This window comes from Amblyomma americanum, chromosome 3 (assembly GCF_052857255.1).
Source record: "Amblyomma americanum isolate KBUSLIRL-KWMA chromosome 3, ASM5285725v1, whole genome shotgun sequence".
NCBI lineage: Eukaryota > Metazoa > Arthropoda > Arachnida > Ixodida > Ixodidae > Amblyomma > Amblyomma americanum.
In genome coordinates this window covers 100943314-100965227 of record NC_135499.1, presented here as the reverse complement: position 1 = coordinate 100965227, position 21914 = coordinate 100943314, and the positions used below count along the sequence as shown (strand labels likewise).

General features: G+C 48.0%; 2 protein-coding genes across 2 annotated transcripts in view; one reads left to right on the top strand and one right to left on the bottom strand.

Moving 5' to 3' along the window:
• LOC144123171 (uncharacterized) overlaps positions 1-5758 on the bottom strand; it is a 67301-nt gene extending 61543 nt beyond the window's left edge. The window contains exon 1 of the mRNA XM_077656051.1: positions 5610-5758. Coding sequence (XP_077512177.1) covers positions 5610-5626 — 17 coding nt within the window. The 5' untranslated portion in view covers positions 5627-5758. The remainder of the gene's footprint in view (positions 1-5609) is intronic.
• A 10183-nt stretch (positions 5759-15941) lies between these two features.
• On the top strand, positions 15942-17253 carry LOC144123168 (uncharacterized). Its single transcript, XM_077656049.1, has 2 exons — positions 15942-16039; positions 16863-17253. The coding sequence occupies exon 2, from the start codon at positions 16863-16865 to the stop codon at positions 17205-17207; it is 345 nt and encodes a 114-aa protein (XP_077512175.1). The 5' UTR covers positions 15942-16039; the 3' UTR covers positions 17208-17253.
• The last annotated feature ends 4661 nt before the right edge of the window (positions 17254-21914 follow it).

The window sequence follows — 21914 nt, the reverse complement described above, 5'->3', positions numbered from 1 at the left end:
GTGTAAAAACGTGTCCTTTTCGTGCAGGCGAAAAAAGTGTCGCCATTTCCTGTTGTTGCTAGGAGGGGCGAAATTTTTGCGAGTTAAAAATGTGTCATCATTTACTGCTTGATGCTTCCCAAAATTGCCCAAACGATTATGAACAATAATGACTTTGATGGCTGTGGCGACAAAAGAAATTCTTCTCAATGTTAATAATTATCCGCCCATCGCGCCGTACATGAAGACCCAGTACAAAAACTGTTCACATAAACAGCTTGAAAAAGCTACGAACCACCAGACTTCCGATTTGGAACAGCCGCAAGAAAAGAACGCAGTTCTGTTCAGTGGAGAAAACGCCAAAAGCAGCGTACATAACCTTGAAATTGCGCTTCACGGTGAATAACGTATCACACGCAAGAGCAAGAGAGAAAGCAGTGCTATTAAACAGAAATAAAATATTGTCATCGGAAATTAAGCTTCAAAACAAGAAGAGGAAACGCTGCAACAAAAGCACTCGTTCACAAATAAGTCTTCTAAAAGGTACGTTGTTCGGCAAGTTGTTGGCGGTATTCCGTAATTACAGCGCGACAAACGGAACATAGAAGAAAAGAACACGCAGGGAGAACACATCGCTGTGTGTGCTCATGCGTGTTCCCTTTTTCCATGGCCCATTCGTAGCTCTTTAGTCCTAGAAAGTATTTTACAAGAAACAATAGTCTTAAAGAAAATTAAAAGTTATCTGCACGATACAACAGATGTTATAAATTCATTTGTGAGAAATACCTAGAAATATTGGTTTGCTCCAAAAGTTCTCGAGGCATTCGTATCAGCCAATGTTCCAATTTGCTGAGGCTATGCGTGGTTAGATATTTCCTATGTTTATTGAGTTTAACCTCCTGGTTGCACACGGCCGGCAACTATGTTCCAATATCGCAAGTGTTTCTAGAAAAATTTATTTTTAGAGATTTCTTCTTTAAGATGCCGATTCAGACGTTAAGAATACATTTTTCTGATCAGGACTTCTTTCTACTTCGTGTTAAGTTCGGCAATATTGCGCCATAGGCGGACAATATTTACAAAATGCAGAAATTTTTTTTGTCAATCACCCTGGGTTGTAGCGCCACACACCAAAACATAAGTGCTGAAGCCAAAAAGCAGCGCAAAATTTCTGCGCAACATTCGAACGCTCACAGATGAAACATTACGCAGACCGGAGTTAGCTCGCAACTGAAACCCTCTATTGAAAACGCATAAAACGGTCAAGTTAACGTGGACACGCAGCCCAAGCGAAGAAATCCACGAATTCATATCAGCAGCACTAGCGAATTAGAAGAGCAAACCGTAAATCCAAACAAAAGTGCACTACAGTCAGAATGGTAATCACAATGGTATATGGGGGTTTAACTTCTCATAGAGACACATGTGTTATGAGAGACGCCGCAGTCGAGGGCTCGTGATAACTTAGGCCACCTGGGGGTTTTCAATGCGTACTGACTTCGCACATCACACGAGCGATTTTACATTTCGCCACCACCAAATTACGCAGCCACGGCCGGAATTCCAGGCCGCGCTCTGTGTCTCCTGAAGGCGGTGCAGGTACAAATCCCACTTTTTCGACAATATTGGATTGCATTCCCACGTGTCCCAGTGGGCGGCCAGGATAGAGTAGGCGCACACTTTTTACGGTACAGTGAAGAGAACTCCATTCAGTTTCTGTTCTTAGTAAAAATCGACTCTACGGCTTCTTCCGGTTATAGCGATATTTGTGCGGCAGCAAGGAGTTTATAGCTCACAAAATTCACTTAAAACGCAACATTTTTTCCCGCCATCGATTCAAAGTCGCGACAACAAGATCAAAATCGCCTCCGTGATTACCGTTGGGAAGTGAATGGTGATGCAGCCTCAGTGATTCGTGTGACAACGAGTTTTGACATCAGTGCGATTTCCTTGCGAAACCGGCCGGTGGTGATGATACCACTAATGCGTGTTTTTTTTTTTGCCTTTCTGGATAAAGCTTCGCTTTTAGAGAATGTATCCTATTTTTAAGTAGAATGTGGTAATGTAGGATACAAGCCGCTTCCATTTTGTCCTTAGGGTAACCTAAGGATTTTCGGTCCTTTATGAAGTGAACATTGGCGCGAGCGCCCGTTGGGCCCAACACCTGCCCAACGGCCATCACAACGTAGTGAACAGATCTTGTGAGGTGCTTGACGGCACATCGAGATCTAATTACGGCGGCACCTTTCGAAGTTTACTGCTCCGCTTGGCGGAACAAGTGACTCAGATTAACGGAAGCGGTAAACGGCATATGTACTCTACGTCATACCTTTTCCCTAATTTTACAAGCAGCATGATATTTTCTGTTCAGACTTTGTCTAAAATTCACAGCGCAAGGAATTCAGCTCCAACACACAATGCGGGTTACTCACAACACCTCAACGTCCTAAGCTTGGTTGAGTAGAGAGCAAAAGTCCCTTGTTTCACCTTCGATAGATTTAAAATGATGACGACGCAAAGCCAGCACCGCTGCGTGATCCAGAAGGATACGTGGTGTGCTGAAAATTATTGCAAATTTTGTGCATAATGTGTTACGGCAACGCTTCATTTCCGGCAGCAGCTAGCCTCCTCATGAGGAAGGTTGTGAACTATCAAGCATTGGAAGCTTTTTCAGCGCCTGTCACACCATGTGAGATTTAGAGCAGAGTGGATAAAAAAGACCGACGCTACATCGATTGCCCGTAGTGAGCCTACCATATATAGTTATCACCGGATTGTGAACTGCGCCTCCCACATATTCGTGTTCGCGGATGTAGATGTGCTGTTAGAACTAATAGGCTAATGTGCAACCATCGCAGCTCCTATTATAGAGATCCATACAGACGAATGTAACAACCAATCGCCCCTTCCCCCTTGTCGTCCGAAACTTAATACAAGAATTAAAGCAATATGAGCACTAAATATTTTAAGCACACACAAACAAAAATAACAACTGAATCATTAAAAAGACAAAGAACATAGGCGGATTAACTTTTTGAACCGACATAGTCCGCCGGATAGTTGTAAGCCAATTGGACATGGCATTGAACACTGATATAGCGGAGAAATAAACTGCCGAAATTATTTGTGTCATTTCTGGTGTCATTTCTGTGAAAAACATTTTTGAAAAGGCCAACCATGTAAGTTTAAAGTAAGGAATTAGGGCGTTGGTGAATAATACTATCACGTGGCACCACTTAAAGTAAGGAATTCGCAAAGGTTCCGTTATTCGAACTTTTGAGGCACCTGTTCGCAGACATATATTCTTGTTGTTTTATGCACTAAGGAAATAATATTCGTGCCAAAAATAGCCTATTGTCCTCACCTGTTGAGTGAACACTGTGTAGCTAGACAATTCGCTTTTCGGGTTAGCAAGTATGTGGGCATCCTTGAAATAGCGATTGACGAATGGGAGAGGACGCTGTGAGCTTGTGCCCGTTGGGAGATATTACGAAGAACCAAAATGACATTATTTGTTAATTGAAACTAAATTCTAACGCCCACTCTTAAAAGTAAGCAGTGGCTGGGAATGTCTATAGATGGGGTAAACGCTTGTCCCATATTTCAATTGTTTTTTCAGAATCGGTGTACTCTGCGTGAGCCAGATTGCAGCGGACCCCCACTGCAGGAGTGCATACACTGGTTCTATTACGAACATTTAATCACAAAAAAGCCGTAGGCAGGCGGTGAAACGAACCGCTGAGCTTTCCGTTATCAGCCGGGCACGCTTCCTCTTGAATGCCATACGAATGGGCGTCGCTGCTTATGAGCACATACTCTATATGCTTCATTATGAGTCCGACGGCGGCTACCTTCGTACATTTTGGGAATTCCAGTGTTTCAACTGGCCACACAGATCGCTGCCGTGTTGCGGTTGGCGCAGCCAAGTAGATGATGGAACAGTCCAAGCAAAAGCTGCAGACAGCAGAAAATTTTCGGTCGAAAGCAATTTCATGGCATACAATATGTTGAAGGCTCACCCTTTGGGAACAGATATGACTGGTTATCTTGTGAAATAGTTATCTGCATTATTAATCATGTGTAGCTTTCCTTCTGATCACATCGAGCATTTGCACCGTAGTTGTACCACAATACAAAGTATTGAGACTGATATTTCGCGGCGAATCGTGGAGGTTTATGGGGATTTGGAAAAAGTGTTTCTCTTAAACTGATGCGTCGCTCTTTTCTGAGAAGCGCTTTTTTTCTGAAGGTCGTTGTTTTGAAACAGAATAACGAAAATGTGAATAGCCCCCCAAACGTCCAAAATTACTTCCGCTGAAAGATAGAGCTATAATTCTTTCATAGACGTTGCAACACATACAATAGCCTCTTCTCATACCCATGTACCTGTGCCTTCGATGAATGGTACATACTGAGTGCCTTTACTCAGGTATGCGTATAAATTTTTCCCTGCGGCTTTTTTCAGTAGAATCAGCGAAGGACATAATTTTCGTGACACGTCGGTCAAAGGTCACCATAAAGTCCTGCTGCGATACATAGGCGACGAAAATTAACGCCTTGCAACTGCTTTTGGCAGTAGAGTGCACTGGCAGTTGTGCTTTTTGTCGAAGGAAGCGTTTCACTTCTTAGGCAATTCGTGAGGAGAAAATAGCTGCTAAATAAAGTACAGTAGCCGGTATACACTATCTGAAAGAGTACCAGTCCTTAGGGTGCATGGTGGATGCATTGTGTCGTCGATGCTATGACAGACCCAGGCTCCTGCAGTGTCACTGGCTTCGCAGCGGAGGCATGTTCCACGAGCCGTAGCGCCGAATTTGACCCCACAGAATTTGGTGCGCCATTGTAGCTCAGGTCACGCTGGCGATACAGGGATGGAGAGGAAAGCCCCGAAAACTGAGATAACTGGTGGCTCAGGAGTCACCTCAGTCGTAGACGAATAATTGCCTTGCTCACAATTTGGCATTCATTTCGGCAGAAGGTACGCTCAGTAAGCATTTCATCCATGAGTTTGATTCTCATACCTCCACGGCTATTTACTCAGAAAAATATAAAAAGAGCCATGAAATTGCCTTTAAAGAAACTCCAGCGAGGCAGCGTTGCCGGACAATAATGATTTTTTGATGAAAGAACGATATTCGCAAGGAACAGCGAGCTTAATTGCCTTTCAACTGTTTGCTCTGGCCTTTGTGTTAGCTCGAACCAAGGAATACTACGAAGCAGAGAAAACTCATAGGGCTGACTCAAATCTGTGCCGATAGGCTAGCTGTAGTTACAAGTGTTTTTGAATATTATACAGCTGTGCATACTGCGTTATCAATACATGTCTTATGGAATGTGTGGAAATTCCAATGGTGTCATAGGCGTTGCTTTTTTTCATTCAGATTATGTTGCTTACAAACATCCATTGATGGTTATTTTGCTGAGAATTTTCAGTGCTTGAAACAGGCGCAATTGTTACATCAACACAAGCGTCGCTTTGACCGCTCCGTTCGCTAACGATTGCGGCCTTTCGCCAAAATAGCACAGACACTATATATATTACTGTTAGACCAATCGTATTTGCACCTACTTGATAAAGCACCAAACGTAAACACACTTCCCAACAATACAACTGGTCCAATAAGACTCACCGTGGTAGAATAGACATCCCTTTGTCGCGCAGGTCTTCAGTACCGATGAAAATACCGCCACCTACACTATAGGTAAACTGCTAGGACGACAGGTTACGTCTCTGAACGCAGATTACATGAAAACAGGCTTGGAATTCACGTGTCGTGTTCACTAAGACATAAAGAGATTGGTGGGGTATGGAACACCCTTCCTTCAAGAGTACTTGAAAGGACCAGAAATATTAAACGCGTAGAAACAGCGGCCGCTTGTTAATGCGCTGCGCGAAATAGCGGTATTCCAAGAAAATCTCAGCAGTACGTCGATTCATATTTCTAGAAAGAGATCACGCAGGTGCACGCCGATTGAATGGTGCATCGGAGTGCAGCAGATAATGAGCTTCTTGGAAGCCAGCCTTACATGCAAAAAGTTTAAATCCTTTTTTCGCCAGCTGTAGAATGGAAGCGGTTCGCAGAATTAAAGCCTATAGCAGTAAAGCACATATTATTTAATTAGGTGATGTGCGCAAGCGATTTTTAGCCACAAACGTCTAAAAACTCTACAGAAAACAGAATACTACGAGAACCTTAAAGGGACACTGAGGAGAACTCTATCAAAATTTTTTTGTTACCAATATCTGATAGCACGGCATTTCATGGCTTTGTTGACGCTTGTCCGGGAGCGAAAGGTGCATTTATTTCAAAGAAATTTGGATTCGAAGCTGAAAAATTTTTTTCCCGCCGCTCCGACTCAAACTCGAGAACTCTTATGACGACACAGAACGGAGTGACGTGAAACGTGACGTAAACGGAGACTCCGTGATTTCTGGAGGCTAGCGGTGCGGTCTAGCAGCTGCCGAAATGAAAGCTACCGCCGCCGCACGTTGAAGGCATCTATCGGGGGTCGCTACCGTCGCTTCGTTTACGTTTGCACCGGCGTCTTGCCAGCGTTACGATGGATCCCGTTCCCGAACCCGACGACGTAGTTCTCGCAAAAACTCCGGCCTGCATTTCAGCGACCTCAGCCCCACAGAGCATGCGATGCTTTTGAGGGAGCACGGTTAGGTTAGGCGCCGGCGGGTGGTTTCCCCCTTCCTCAGAGAGCAGCCGTTGCAAACTAAATATCATAACCCCAGTGCGGGGAATCGCAAGGGGCCAGGGCAAGGTCGGCGCCTTACGCCCATCGGAGGCTGGCCGGGGCTTTGGGGCCAACGGATGGTGATTCCTTGACCGGCGCGGTTGCACGGCGCAGCAGGCGGCGTCGAGGTCTCCCACGGTTGCAAGGGACAAGTTATTCATTTTTTGCCACAAAAAACAAATGGGTGCTCGAGGGCGGTCGCGTTTAAAGTCGGCGGCTTGAAACTAAAGCCGACGCACGACACTTCAACGGCTTCCGCTAGATCCAACGGGTCCACTTGATGTGGCTCTCTCGCCAACTTGCATGTACCTTCAGATATGTACTGTGAATGGATTAAAATAGCCGAGCTCGAAAAGAACAGCTCCGCCCAACTGCCGCAGCTATTGAATATAACGCGCACCTCGCCGCGGAGCCAAATCAGTCTGGCCGGGCCGGCGGCGCACTCGCCGAGAAATGATACATGCTCCAATCTCCCGCCAGTGCGGTCAGAGTGCGCCGAAGCCGCCGAACGCGTCGGCGGTCAAGCGCACTTGGAGTATAGAGGGTCTCGCTTTGACCGACCTGACTTCGCCGTGCAGCGCGCGCGCGCGCGCCTCGCCGCAGCATAAACGCGCCTTAACAGAGCCTGCGCTTAACCGGTAACCAACGTATTCAGCGGCGGCATCCATGGGAACCACTGAAATACCCCGCCCACTCACTAAATAAAAGAAAAGATGTCCGATGCCGAGGTTCGGGATCTAACCAGGGCCTTCGGCGTTTGAGGCGGAAGCGTTACCGCTCCGCCACGACGGCTCAAGTTCACAGCTCAAGTTAGAGCCGTTAATAAAGGCGCATCTAGTGAATGCACTCTTCTAATGCAGAAATCTCCGCGCTTTCGCTAGGTATATTCTGGCCTAACAGAGCTAGGCCATCAGCAATTTTTCTGAACTGCCTTGTACCTTGTCTCCCGTCCCTAATAAACGATTTCCGTTAAGTAGTTTGAAGTTGACTGGCATAGCCGGGAATGTTTCGCCGGGCGAGCGTGCGAATACACAAGTGCTGCCTTGTACGATCACCGACCATCGTGCCATGATAGCTTTTCATCGACCGTGGCGATCATCTGACAAGCCTTAACTGGCTCGTTCAAAGGCTAACTAGCACTTGAAGCGGCACTTGGAGTTCCTCTGCTGTTCGGCGCTTGTAAATCGAAGCGCGTCAAAAACAAAACCACATGGCACGCAAAACTCATAGACGCGAAGCGCCATAACAAATGGAAACTTTCCTGACCGCCTGTGGCGCCGCCAAGCATCCGTTTTCTTTGCTTACAACATTCAGGTTGTCTTTTGCCTGCCTTCCTTGTGTGATAAAAGTGCACTATTGGTTTTTAAACAAAACTTACTTCAATATTGATCTGCGCAACCTACCTTTGTCAGCCTCAGAGATTCGCGAAGCCATGTAGGATGGAAAATTCCTCCAAGGTGGCGTTTCTTGTCCTATGGCGTCACCACGCTTGTACTTGCGAGATTGGCCTGTGGTGGCGGTACATGTATTTTGGTTCTTGCTATTTTCTACCTTACAAGAGCTTTGTTTTCAGTAAGAGCGGCGTTTTTGTGATCAGGAGCTGGTATTCTATCGATACAAGCCAACTTCAATTTCTCCTTAGTGTCCCTTTAACACTGTCACGTAGTGGTGATGGCAGTCCAGGCAGTGAAGAAGGCAGCGAAAGAAAGCTTCCAAAAGAAACTGTTTATTGGGCTGACCTGCAGCCACAAGGAACCGAAGGACTCGGCGGTGGCGAAAGCAACAAGCGTGCTTGGTGGTCGTCGAACAGAAATGCCCGCCGCTCTCGGCCGTGCTCAATTTAAAACTGATAGCGAACTTTCGAGACACGGCGTGCACAGTTACCGCAACGCTCTGGAACAACGTAGAATCGGCTCCGCCTAAATGCGATCGATTGAGATAAATCTGGTCTCGTCTTGCATCACAAACAAAGAATAAACAAAGAAACGGTACAAACGTTGATGGTGATGCATTTTTATGGCGCAAGGTAACCTATGGCCAAAGAGCGCCATGACACAAGGTATTTTCAAATTCTCTAGGTAGGATCGAAGACCCACCTCTCATGCATTTCACCCTAAATAAGCCGAGCACCAGGCCAGGGGAAATGTTGTACCCATTGTATCACCGGTGGGTACCCGGCGGCACTGGGGATCGCACCCTGCACCTCCCGCATGCCACCGCCACTTGGCCACCGCTGCGGTATCAAACGTTGCTAACATTCGCGGCATTACTCCCCTCTGAAAGAATCATCAACCCAATGCTTTAAAAGAAATAACTTGACTAGAAACAAATAAAAGAGACTGCACAATAAACACCGAAAGTAGAAACACAGAATACTTTTGCGCGCATAATAAAGCTTTATACAGACGACATGGACAACTTCTGGTCGTATGCGGCGTCACTCAGATGCAGTCATTTTCTCAGTGACGACTTCGTAGTCCAGTTCAACTAACCGATGAAAAACTTTCAACGGACCGAAATAGCAGTGCAAAAGTTTTTCACTCAAACCGCGGCGGCAAATGGACAACGGGAGCCAGACACGGTCCCCGGGCTTGTATTCCGCGTTGCGTCTTCGTGGGTTGCAGCGTCTGGCATCGGTCCACTGCTGGTCTTTGATCCGTAGTCCGGCAAGTCTTCCGGCTTCTTCTGCACCCTGCAGGTAGACGGCGACGTCGACGTTATCTTCTTCGGTAACGTTGGGCAGCATGGCGTCTATCGTGGTCGTAGCCTCCCTGCCATGGTCGAGACTAAAAGGCGTCATCTGGGTGCTGTTCTGCACTGCGGTGTTGTTGGCGAAGGCGATGTAAGGTAGGATGACGACCGAGGTCTTGTATTTGGCATCGATGTGTATACATGACGAACATGCCAGCGGTGGTTTTGTTCAGGCGCTCTGTCAGTCCGTTGGTCTGCGGATGGTATGCATTGGTCTGCGGATGGTATATATATCGCTACGAAAAAAATTTGCGACTTCTGCTACTATTCAGTTCGGTAGGGCTTTTGCCTCGGCGTAGCGGGTCACCCATAAAAGCCCGTACGACACACCCAACCCACGATTCACACGGTCAATGAAGCTGTGACCCGACGCCGAGGAGGACAGGCAACGTAAGAGCCAGGTCATCCGACTTGGAAGCGGCTATCGACAGCCGGAAAGTTACCGCTTTAGTCCACACAGCAGCCGAATATTCGGTGATGAACGGAACATTCGCCGCGCAGCTGGGGAAACTCACGACCGCTGAGACCGACAACGCAGTGTGGCAGGCTCAGCTAGTTGAACCAGGTTCAGGGGAGGACCAGCTCACCAGCCCTGATAGCTCTACGGCAGGGAAGGAGAGTCGCGAAGCTGAAAATGAAATACTCGAACCTCCGGAGTGGCAGACTACCATCGCGCTTAAGTGAGGCCGTTGGCCGATCAAAAGCTCACTCAGACTCCCAATAAAGAGCTTAGAACAGCAGCGGCTACCGACGCTCCGGATCAGCACCCCGTGCAGGCCGCGGCTCGCTCTATCCCTATAGAAGAAGAGCAGCTTTCGAGGGTTCTGTGCAGTCACTCGATTCACGAAGCTAGAGGTAAAGGTTCAGAAGGGCGAGGGAGGGAACTATATGAATCGAGAGACGCGCAACTTGTGCAGGATTTTGCAAGACGCCCAAAAGCGGGCTTGGGGAAGTAGGACCGGAGTGCTGAGTGCGCTGAACCGACCCTTCCTTGCTAGCTGAATAGCCCTGGTCAGCACAGCGACCAAGCTAAGCTAGAACAGAGCAGTGGCGACGTCTACGCGGACGAGTCCCTCATAAGTTACGCAAGCGTGACAGCAATTGACAGCCTCAAAAATATGCAGCCGCCAGAAAGAATCTGCAACGGCAAGCCAGTGTCGGCTTGCCCTTAATCAGTCGGCGAGACTCCAGAGGCCCGCAGGGTAAGCTCAGGTCTCATAGAGATGACACAGGCAGTAATGAGCACATCCGCCTCGCAGCGCGAGGGACGAGATGCGCATATGAACTGGGGAAGAGTCCAGTTAGGTCAGGGTAACCGGAGGAGGCTCCGATGCCTCCAGCATGGCATAGATAGAAACTGGGCGGCATCGGTTCTGGAGCCGCCGTACAATTCTTTCGCGCGGTACCGCACCAGGGAAGGACCGATGATCCACCTTTGGGGCAGATCAAACGGAATAGCCAGCGTTAACGTTCTCGCTCAACCAACAGCCGACGTACACCGAACTGTTCAGCACCGCCAAAATTGGCGTAGAGACACTTGCAACTAAGTGTACTTTGCTTTGTTTCTTATGCGAGTGCGTCTTCCGTGTATTTGCGCTGTGCGGCTATGATAGCAGATTTGTGTACGCCTCTACCTGATCCTGTTTTGAAGAGAAAAGCTTCACTACGCTAGCTGTTTCCGAGCCGTCAGCGGAGCCGCAAGTTTCACCTTGAATGTAGCTAGAGGTCAGACAAGGAAACGACGCCTGTCTCAAATATCTCGGCGGACACCCGAACCACGCCGTAAGGAAGGGAAAGTGAATTGAAAGTTGGTTTTAAGGAAAAGAAATTACGTCTGTCGCACGTATCTCGGTGGACACCCATAACCGCGCCTTAAGCGAAGGAAAATGAAAAATGATTTTAAGAAATGACACCTGTCTCACATCGCGCCATTTCCTTTCCTGAAAAAACCAATTACTTTTTCAATTTGGCTTTCTGAGAGTATCTGTAGGGTTTGGGCGTCATTTGGCAGTGGATTTGGTCTCATATCTGTCACCCGCCGCGGTAGCTCAGTGGTCAGGGCGCTCAGCTACTGATCCGGAGTTCCCTGGCTCGAACCCGACCGCAGCGGCTGCGTTTTTATGGAGGCAAAACGCTAAGCCTCCCGTGTGCTGTGCAATGTCAGTGCACGTTAAAGATCCCCAGATGGTCGAAATTATTCCGCAGCCCTCCACTACGGCGTCTCTTTCTCCCTTTCTTCTTTCACTCCCTCCTTTATCTCTTCCCTTACGGCCCGGTTCCGGTGTCCAACGATATATGAGACAGATACTGCGCCATTTGCTTTCCCCCCAAAAACCAACCAATCAACCAACCGCATACGACGAGCAATAATAAGCAGTTGTAAATATCACCGAAGCTATATTAAGTATATACTGTCTTCTGTGAGGGCCTTTAAGGCCGCTTCGAAGAAAGCAAGATGTTTCAAAAATAAAAAAATGCCTACTACTGTTTGTGTGTCAATATGCCTATCTGTGGAAACTGCCAGCAACTCTACCACAAACGTAGCCAGGGAGATGCAGCTTTTGGCTTTCCACCAGAGTTAACCAGAGCTAAACCACCAGCAATTTGTATTATGTGCATGTCGCGTCGCAATTATTTACATGAGAAATTTTTGTGCCATATACGGATCTGCATGCTGACATGGACCAGTTTTGTGCATTCCTTGGTTTTTCATTTATCTGAGTTTGTGGTTATCGCGAGCAGATTCGTGCGCCGTAGCCAGGAGACACTGTTGTCGGATAAGGAGGAAAGCTTGTAGGCTTTAGTTATCGCAGCTGTCTTTTTTAGTCGAATTGAACGCATTTCAAGCTCAATTACACTTTTAGAGGGGGTGTGTAAGGCCGCGGCTCGTTAAGGCCTGTTAACATTCGTAATTAATTTAGCTTGCGTTTACTGCACGGCTCCGGTCTACGCTCTGAGTTCTCGGAGTTCCCCGCCCACGCGCCCCCGCAAACACGCAAAAATGCGCGGAAGTTATTTTCGGTTTAAAAACTTCGCTACGACGGCCGAGGACTCCTGCATTGTTAAGCGCGCGCATCCGCCAGCGCACCAAGAAAGCACGCGTGGCGCGTGCAGATGGCAGTAAGCGGCAGGCGGCGCTAAAGCCCATTGATAAATTATCAAGGGGCTTTAGGCGGTGCCGCTCCATCCGGTCTGCCGTTCCCACGGCAGCGGACACCCATAACACTTCCGCGGAAACATGCGAACATGCGAATAGGTTCGCGAAGGGCCCGTTCGTTTTATGGCATTCTTACCAGCACCGAATCGTCACGACTCACGGGGCTGGCTCCCTGCCTCCGCGATCTACACTCCCGCGACGAGCCAGCAAATTACTCGTCCTGCAGTTAGCTAGAACTCGTCATCCTCCGAGAGGTTACCTTTACGGCACAAATATCCCGTCTATCCAACTCAGAGGCTGGCCGCACTTTATTACCGCAATTAAACCTTACCCCAAATACACACCCTACCGAGGGGTTCCCCCTTTCTCCTATCCTCCGCTCTAACGTCAAAATACCTCCGTCCCCAAGAACATGCACCCTGAGCGGGACAGGGACCGCAGAGTAGCAAGGGCTCGGGCCCTCCACAAACAGTATGGCGATGACCATGAGGTGGTCTATGTGGACGCAGCGGAGTACACGTCAGGCTCTCGTATGGCCCTGGCGGTAGCCGGCAATCAAGCAAAGCTTCTGACCTCCAGCTCAATCACCACCAATTCTACCTCAGAGGCATAAGAGGCAGCCATAGCGCTTGCTCTAATTTCTACCTCTGCTACAAAAATGATATCTGACTCTAAATCTGCCGTTCTCAACTATGCCAATGGCTACATATCCCGCACTGCGGCTCATTTACTACGCTTCTGGCAGCCCTGGCACCCCATAACCCACATCCGGAGGCCAGAACATGCCGGCCTCCTTGGAAACGAGAGGCTCATTCCTTAGCCCGAGGTCTCACATCCCGGGCAGGAGTCGAGCCCTTTCTACGGGCCGAGGAGCACCTGCTCTCCCTCCGTGATATTCTCTCGTACTATCGGCAACAACGAAGGCAGTACGCACCCCCAGCCCCATTCCCCCCCATAGCGAAGGCCTCACACTGGCGACGACTACGATCTCGGACTGCACCATACCCCATACTACTACATGCCCGATACTCAGACCAATTCCCCTCGTCATGCAAACTGCGGCAAACCAGGAGACTTTCTACACAACCTGTTCACATGCCCCACCTTCCCTCATCCCCCATCACTGACCGTGGCGGAGTCTTACTGGGAGGCTCTTCTGACCGAAACTTCTCCACAAGACCAGCACCAGCTTATCTCCAGCGCTCTCAAAAGGATTGCTCTCCAAGGGCTATCCTTCGCTTTCTAGGGCTGACTCCTCACAGTGAGGGAGCATCCAAGTGCCATGTAGGGGTTCCGCCCCCACCATTTACTTGGTTGGCAATTGAAGTTTCCACCACCACCACCACCACGCATATTCGGCGGCGAAAGTGAAAAGGGAAAGAACATCACGCGATAAGGACAAGGACTCCCGCGAGTAGAGGGTTTTCGGAATGCTTTCTTGATGTGATTCTTTTTTGTAGCGAGAGCTACACTTGGCTACCAGTCGAGCATTTCACTGTGGTCCTGAGAGGCCAGTTGTGCGCATGCGTAGTGGCCGGAGTGGAGCAGCAGGTGCGCCGCGCGTGACGTCAGAGCTTCGCCGCCGCCGCTGTCGCACGCCGACTCCACCGCCGGCGCCGCGTGTGAGGTCACGTGGAAGAGCGGTTGTATTGCGGTGGCTCCTAGTCACCGTAGTTGTACGCATGCGCGGCAACCAGAGAGGAGCAGCTGGCTGGCCTTCACCGTTGGGGCCACGGATGACACACGTGGATGCCACGTGCTAGCTATGCGCATAACTGCGCTTGCACAGCTGCGTGTACAAAATGCAGAGGTGACACATCGGCCGTATCACAGTCGTTTCGCATGGGTTAGGCCACTGTACAGTGGCTGCAGCGGTAAAGCGGTACAACTGTAAAGCGGTATGGACAGGGGAAGATCAATGTTTCGCTTCGTATAACCTGGCATAGCCGAGCTAAGCAGCTGCGAATTTTTTTTTTAACCAAGCCCTGGGCTAGAGGTTGAGCTGAAACTTCAGAGGCTTTGGCTACTGTGTTAAACCTTCACTGGTTAGGAAATTCTAGGGCGGGCATTGAATCATCACCGCCCTAACTTCTTTATTGGCGAACCATATAAAAATGCAAGAAAAGGCATTGGACCGCAGCCTAGTTAGAGGTTCCATGCTTAGGAAGTACTTAAATACTATCTAAGCTTTAACCGAGATCTTTGATCAATAAGTAAGGTGTTCGAGTGCTGTTTCTACGTGCGAGATGAGTTCCTTTATGTTACAGTTTGTTCAGCTCGTCTGCGTGACTTTAATTCTGTAACTTACATTTTGCCCTTGTACATTCATGTAAATATATTTCGTCGTCTTCATCATCTGCATCATCGATCATCTCCTTCAGTACTGCCGAATAACTACGTTTGGAGAGGCCTGTGCCCCTCCGAAGAATCCACCAGACCTTATCTAATTTACTCCGGGGTGCGTTTATTTTTGCTGGCCACTGAGAATAAAACGTATTGACATAGTGATAACTAACAGCATGCAGGTTTTAAACTGTCAGTGCCATAAAATCGGCGCGATAAACAGGCACAAGTCGTCGGGGCTACTTCTCTTCACGGAATGTATCGGATGTGATACCAAGCTGTAAGATCGATCAAAACGAACGTGTCGTATTCTGTGCAGCATTTGTCTGCTAAGTGATAGACAGCTATAATGTGCAGATAAATGGATAATTGTGGAACCGATCACGAAAACAGTCGAACTATTACGTCCGGTGAAGCCTACCGGTGATTACAATTTTCAATCATTGGGTCTATGGGGCTAAAAACCTAGAGGCACTCAGCATCAACATGTGCAGATATTTCATAACAACCGCACCACGCAAATGTGTATGGCACATTTGTAAACTAGACACCACACCCTCTGCCACACAAGGTGCTAAAAAAGACGGAAAACATTACGACTGCATCGTGAGCCTTGGTCTTGGGAGTAGTAACACACCCGGAAGGCTCACATCAACCCCAGCGCTGCACCGTTTCAGACCTGCCATTATCAAGAATTTTGTTCCTTTTGAGCGACCTAACGCGCTTACCGTGTCTCTTTTTGCCGACTCCCTTCACGAATGCCACTGACCCTGAGCTATTCAAGTAAAAAAAATGCAGTCGAAAAGCAAAAATAATACCTAGCTTGAATACATTGTAACCGGAAAAGTGCTTCCGGATTTCACTGTTTTTCAAGCGTTCACCCTTTCTCCGGCTCTGCACCGAAGCGGCCGTGTCTACAGATATTTAGGGCGGAGGGAGGTTCCCGGCAGGGCGCTGGTATATATAGGAACCTGACGCGCTTGAACGTTAAGACATACTGCAAGCTTCGCTCTCGGACAAGACGCACTCCGTTGCCGCCAACTCGAGCGAAATATAAAGGCCCTGGTGAGATCGATTCCTGAAACATCAGCCCGCTGTTTTGCGCGTTCGCTTGAGTGCTTCATGTAGACAAGTTGGGAGCGCGGTTTGCTTAGCACTGACGCAGGATTGTTTCAGTTCGGAGATGTTAGCGTACAATCTATAGACAGAGAGCATCGAAGCAGGCCACCCATTGTTTTTGATGAGAAAGAAACATGGAACTCATGAAAAAGAATAAAGTCTTGTTTGAAATATTCATTTTCTTTGCTAATGCAGTGGACATCGACTTCGATACAACAACCATGAAGGCGTCGACCCTACAGATGCTAATACTTAATCACGACACCCGAGTGTTTAGACGCCTGCTTACTCGCCTGCTTATAATTATCTTGGTTTTCTGTTGTTTACAAAATTATCTAGCAGCCATTTATTTTTAAGGTCGTTATGTCCAATGTCCATTAGATGAACGGAACCATTTCGAAGTATTATTCTTACCCACCAATTTCGTGTTCCCGCCGCATAAAAGCTGCCAAGGCCAAATGAGTTCAGTTCTGTATCCTGCCTAATTGGGCCCGTACTGCGTTGTGAAAACGAAATACCGCTTTCAGCATATGGTAAACAGAATCCAGAGACCTGAAAGTTAAGTTCGAACACTTATTTGCTTGCAGTTTCTCCAACAAAGCCATTCAACTACTGACGCCGGATAGTGTTTCAGGTCGTAAATCAGCATCACTAGTTCTTTATCATTTGAAGCACAGAACCGGTCGCAAAGGGCGCAAATAATTCTTGGAGAATTCCAGAACACAAGGTCCTAAAAGTAATGTGAGAATTTTTTTTCTTTTACTTTCAGATGTCAGTGCTTACCCTCTGCCTCCTGATAGCTGCTGCCGCAGCCGGTTACGGCTACGGACACGGCTATGGTGGCTACGGAGGTTACGGCGGCTATGGCGGATATGGTGGCTACGGGGGTTACGGCGGTTACGGGGGATATGGCCACGGTGGTTACGGAGGCTACGGAGGCTATGGTGGCTACGGAGGGTATGGAGGATACGGTCATGGTGGCTACGGCGGCTATGGAGGGTACGGCCACGGCGGCTACGGTGGCTATGGCGGTTATGGAGGATACGGCCATGGTGGTTACGGACACGGGTACAAAGTAATAAGCTACGGGCACGGACATGGCTATCACGGGTAGTTATAAAAAGACTTTGTATTTATTAATGTGTAAATAAATATGCTTGTGCCTTCGTGATGTGCTTGTGACGTAGCTCTGGCTCCTTCATGCTATGTGGAATGATCTGAAACACTTCCGACTTGCGGTACTCTGGATAGATTGTGTGAAGATGACAGGTCTGTAAGAGCGGAAGTATATTCGCCCTCGCCATAATTTAAACTGATCCCTTTTTATGATCCTGTCTTTTTTGTTCTCGAGTTTCTGTTATGGTTCCTGGCATGACTGCGCATGTTGCGCGCAGGCATCAAATAACCCGCTTTTTTATGTTAACAATTTTACTAGTATCTCGACGTTACAGGTATTTCCTTATCTTTGATGTGAATTCAAGACTCGGCCAGAATTTTTCTACGCGAACGAAAAAACGCACATATTTTCTCTAAATGTAGCTGAAAAATTTTCTCACCAGATAACAGCTCGTTTTTGCCGACTTGGTTTCTGATGCTCATTCTACATGACAAGGAACTCAGTTGTATGATGTCCACATATTCAGTGCGCTTTTCATGATAGTAGGGCGCGCGCAGTAGCTTTTTCTCAAGTGGTATTTAACGTGTAGACGTAAAAGAATGAATACCAACTTTAGCCACTCACAAGTTTTTGTTTCAACTTTTCTGGTGTCAGGACGAGCCTATCTAGGACTAAGTTTTGGCGCCAGTTCTATCACGGTTATAAGGCTCATTTCAATCTACACATTATTACACAAATAATCTTTATATTGTTCGAAGTTCACGCGGAACAGTGTTTTATTTCTCGCCCTCCTGAGACGCCCATCAGCCTCTTCACGTCTCTCTCGAGGCCCACCGCGACTGCTTCCCGCCCCGACTTCTCTCAGGTCGGTGGCGGAGAAAGCAGAGAAAGAACACTACACTGTAAGCAGAAAGGTGTAAAAAGGGAGTAAGTTTTCTTCTAGCGCACCCCTTCACATGCCAGGGTATGCTTCCCAAGCCCTGGGGTAGACTTGCTCCACTAAAAAGAGGGAATGCTTATGGTTGGCAACGGGAACATAACCTCTCTTCAAAACATTTGGAGTTCTAGCAGCTACGAAGATTTTAACCGAGGTTTCAACCTACTGTATTTGCTAGCCTGAAAGCCTCCGGTGTCGCGTTTACCCCCCCCCCCCCCCCCCAAATTGCTCACAGCATCAGGTTACTATGCCTGCACTTGCCTCTGTTGCTAAGAGTAAGCATTCCGTATATTTCGTGATCGAAAGCTACTCCTGAACTGGGGCAGCATACCCTGCCCCTTAAAGGGAGGGGGTGGGCTAGAAGACGAGGGCCAAAGCTGCCAAGGTAATATCTGCCCTCTTATGCCTGCCTGCCTGTGGCAGAAGAGAAGGCCGCCAATAAACTCTTTTGTCAGCTGGCTTTTTCTCTGTGCGCTGTTCAGAGCGACCACAGGTCTGGTCGGTCGCCGCTAGTGGAGTGGTGTTGACCCATGGTCGCAGTGGCAACCCCACAATTTGTACCAGAGAAGAAAGGAACATACAGGGTAAGACGATTACCCGCGGTTGCCGTTCTTAGTATAGGCATCATCTTCAAGAAATCCCTGGCAGCGATGTACAAATTCAAAGCGAAGATGAAATCAGAGTCAAGCAGTTTCATTTACTACTTCACACTAATTAACGTAATGAGCAGCCTTTTCCCGATGCTCCACTGACCGCCAGTCATTCGAATACAGAACTTGCCCGTGTGTGAAACGTTAGTACAACTGTCAGAAGAAGTGTCTATTTTTTATCAGAAACTGATGTTTTATGATAAAAGTAAGTATGGTGCTCCAAAAGCTCACACCGTCACGTCAAATGCCACGTTACACGATGAAAAAAAAGAAATGTGTCCAAAATTCTAAGAACTTCAAAGAATCTCTTATCAATGCTAACAAATCGATAGACTTAGGTGAGAAAAAGGCGGCTAGACAAGCATGAGTGCAAAGTATTTTTGAAAGCGTGTAAAACAAGACAAATGAGTCGAAAACTGGTAAGCCAACGGGAAGTAATATTGAGTACCAGCAATGTTTAAAAAGTGGTAGTGAGATGGATTTCTAACGCAACCTAGAGGCGGCTTTTCCAGAGTCACGTACCAAAAAAATTAGCAGACTGCCACAATGTGTCTTCTCATTAGGCTACATAAGGTTGTTGCTAAGAGCAAAGGGCTGGAGATTGCTGTTACGGTCGTTGCATAATGGTGATTAATGGGAATGGAGTGTTTTATTTACAAAAAATTGCAGATTGTGGAGATATCATCCAAAAGTCACACATGGGTTTTGACGGACGCAGCAGTCGAGGACTCGAGATTAATTTAAGCAATCTGGGGGTCCTTAACGAGCGCTGACATAGCACAGTACACAGGCGTTTTCGTAATCCGTGTTCATCGAAGTAGAGCCATCATGGTGGAGTTCGAACGCGCGACCTTGGCATCAGGGCCCTAACGCCAAAGCCACATAATATTTTACGATGTCTGCCGAATGAATATACAGGGTAGTAGTAACGGTAAATTCCTTTTTGGCAAGTCTGTTCCCAGTCATACAGTGCATTCAAGTAGGCAATGATCAGTACATGCAAAAAAGTGGATTCTTTTACGTTCTCTTCACAGCAAGTTACAAATTCTAGGGTTCGTTTAGTCCGTAGTAAATATGCTAAATATGCATGCTGCCTTTCTCACTCCGAGTGGACACTTGAAAAGCAACGCGAGCGGAGTTATCAAAATTGAAGTAAGATGAAAAAATACTTGGTTGAGCTAAACTTAGCGGCCGAGAGGTCTTGAATAGTAAGACTTCGGTACGACCACTTCATGGCTGTCCGCCGCTAGGCCGGTACGCAGGCGGCGGCTTCGCTCCTTTTCCCGCATGGTGTCTTCAGAGAAAAGCGCTCGCAACAAAGACGCGGCGCACTCCGCAAAGCCGTAAGTGTACGCGGCGTGGCACGGCTGCGCTTACGGGCACGGTCAAGGCACTGCAAGAACCCAATGCGACCGACCGCCGTCTCTTTCCGACCCGCAAAGTTCGATACAGAAACCGCACCGCCAGTAATTGCGGCGTTTCTTCGCAGGTGCCATGTCCCCGCTTTGTGGCAGATCCAACCTTGCAGACACCTGAGACACGCCCAAACGGGCCTGTGAGACGGCGCTACCGACTCGACCGACGATGCACCCGGCACAGCAGCAGACGGGAGGCTTTATTCCCCTGTCAATCAAAGCTATGCTGGAAGGCGAACGAGAATTGAGCGTAGCCCGCGTTTAAATATTGAGCCCATTTCCATTACCACCATGGCAAAACTCGTTTTAGCAAGATAACTGTATAGTTAGCCAAAGTCCTTTATTCGCTTCTCGCAGTACGAAAGACTGTCGGGAAGCGTCACAGGCAGTGAGATCCTATGGCAACTTGTAATAAATTATGAAAATCAACAAGGTAAGATTAAAGTGACCGTGATAGGGTAAGGAAACCACCACCTAAGAACAGGCATGCCGTCCACTACAGGGATCCGAGCGAGAAACGGCTTTAAGCCCTCGGAAGACGTTTCAAATCTATTTGATAGAGAAATGGTGATAGCGGTAGCTAGCGCCGAAATGCATCTCAGAACCGGTGCCTCATTCACTTCGGGCTGCCCGGAAATAGTAGAGGAAGCTGCCACCACGCTCGCTATTGCGGGCTCAAAGGCGCAAATTATAGTCAGCGATTCCAAGCTTGAAGTGATGAACTTCGCCAGAGGGAGGATCAACCCGTTGCGGAACACAATACCCTATAACGCAAAGCACGATCGAAAAATTGAAGTATCTGGACACCTTCACACGCATCCCTCGCTGGTAATGAAAGAGCTCACGAACTGTCTCGCGGTCTCGCTTTCCGAGCTGTAGGTCGCACCGAAGGCTTCACAGATAGGGATCACCATGTGTGTTACAGAGAGATTACACAATATTACAGACTCGGCAGCACTAGGTATCCCCAAGCCAAGTCACTACTTGGCGTCGTCTGCAAACGAATACATTTCCAAACCCGGCGATGTCCAGAATTTATTACCCGGATCAATATTCTGATCTCTGTAAGCTCTGTAAAAATAAAGCTAACCTTAATCATATCCTTTCGGAACTCTCTCTTGCCCCACCTGAAAGTCGCAAAATAGTCACTGGACCAATGGGAGGCTTTACTACGCAGCTCTAGCCCAGAGATCCAACCAAAAGCTGTCCGAATGGCCGAAGCCGCCTCCAAGAGTCAAGACTTCTTAGCCGTCGTCTAGGCGGGGAGCCTTACAAGCTCTCTTTTATATTGGACAATAAATTTTTTGCAGTCCAATCCAAAATTTTGAAGCGAAAAGCTTCACTACGCCAGCTTTTCGAGCCGTCAGCGGGGCCGAAAGTTTGACCTTGAATGTAGCAAGAGGTCAAACCATGAGCATAACTGGTGGTAGTCTAATCTAGTCTAGAAAAACATTATTTTCGGCAGACGGGGCTCTCCCTACCATCTCTCATGCTCGGCCGAAGGCTATTCACGATCAGAACAGAGCCCGTCGGCTGAGGACGGTGTAGCTGATGCTTCACGGCCTCAGCCACCATGCTGGTAGCTTCAGGTTTGACACATGACGTCAGCTACATCAGCGACACCAGCGGCTGTTACACCAACTATCTCCACCTTTGACCTTTGGTTTACGCTAAAGCGCCTGCCGGCATCGCATGCGCCGAT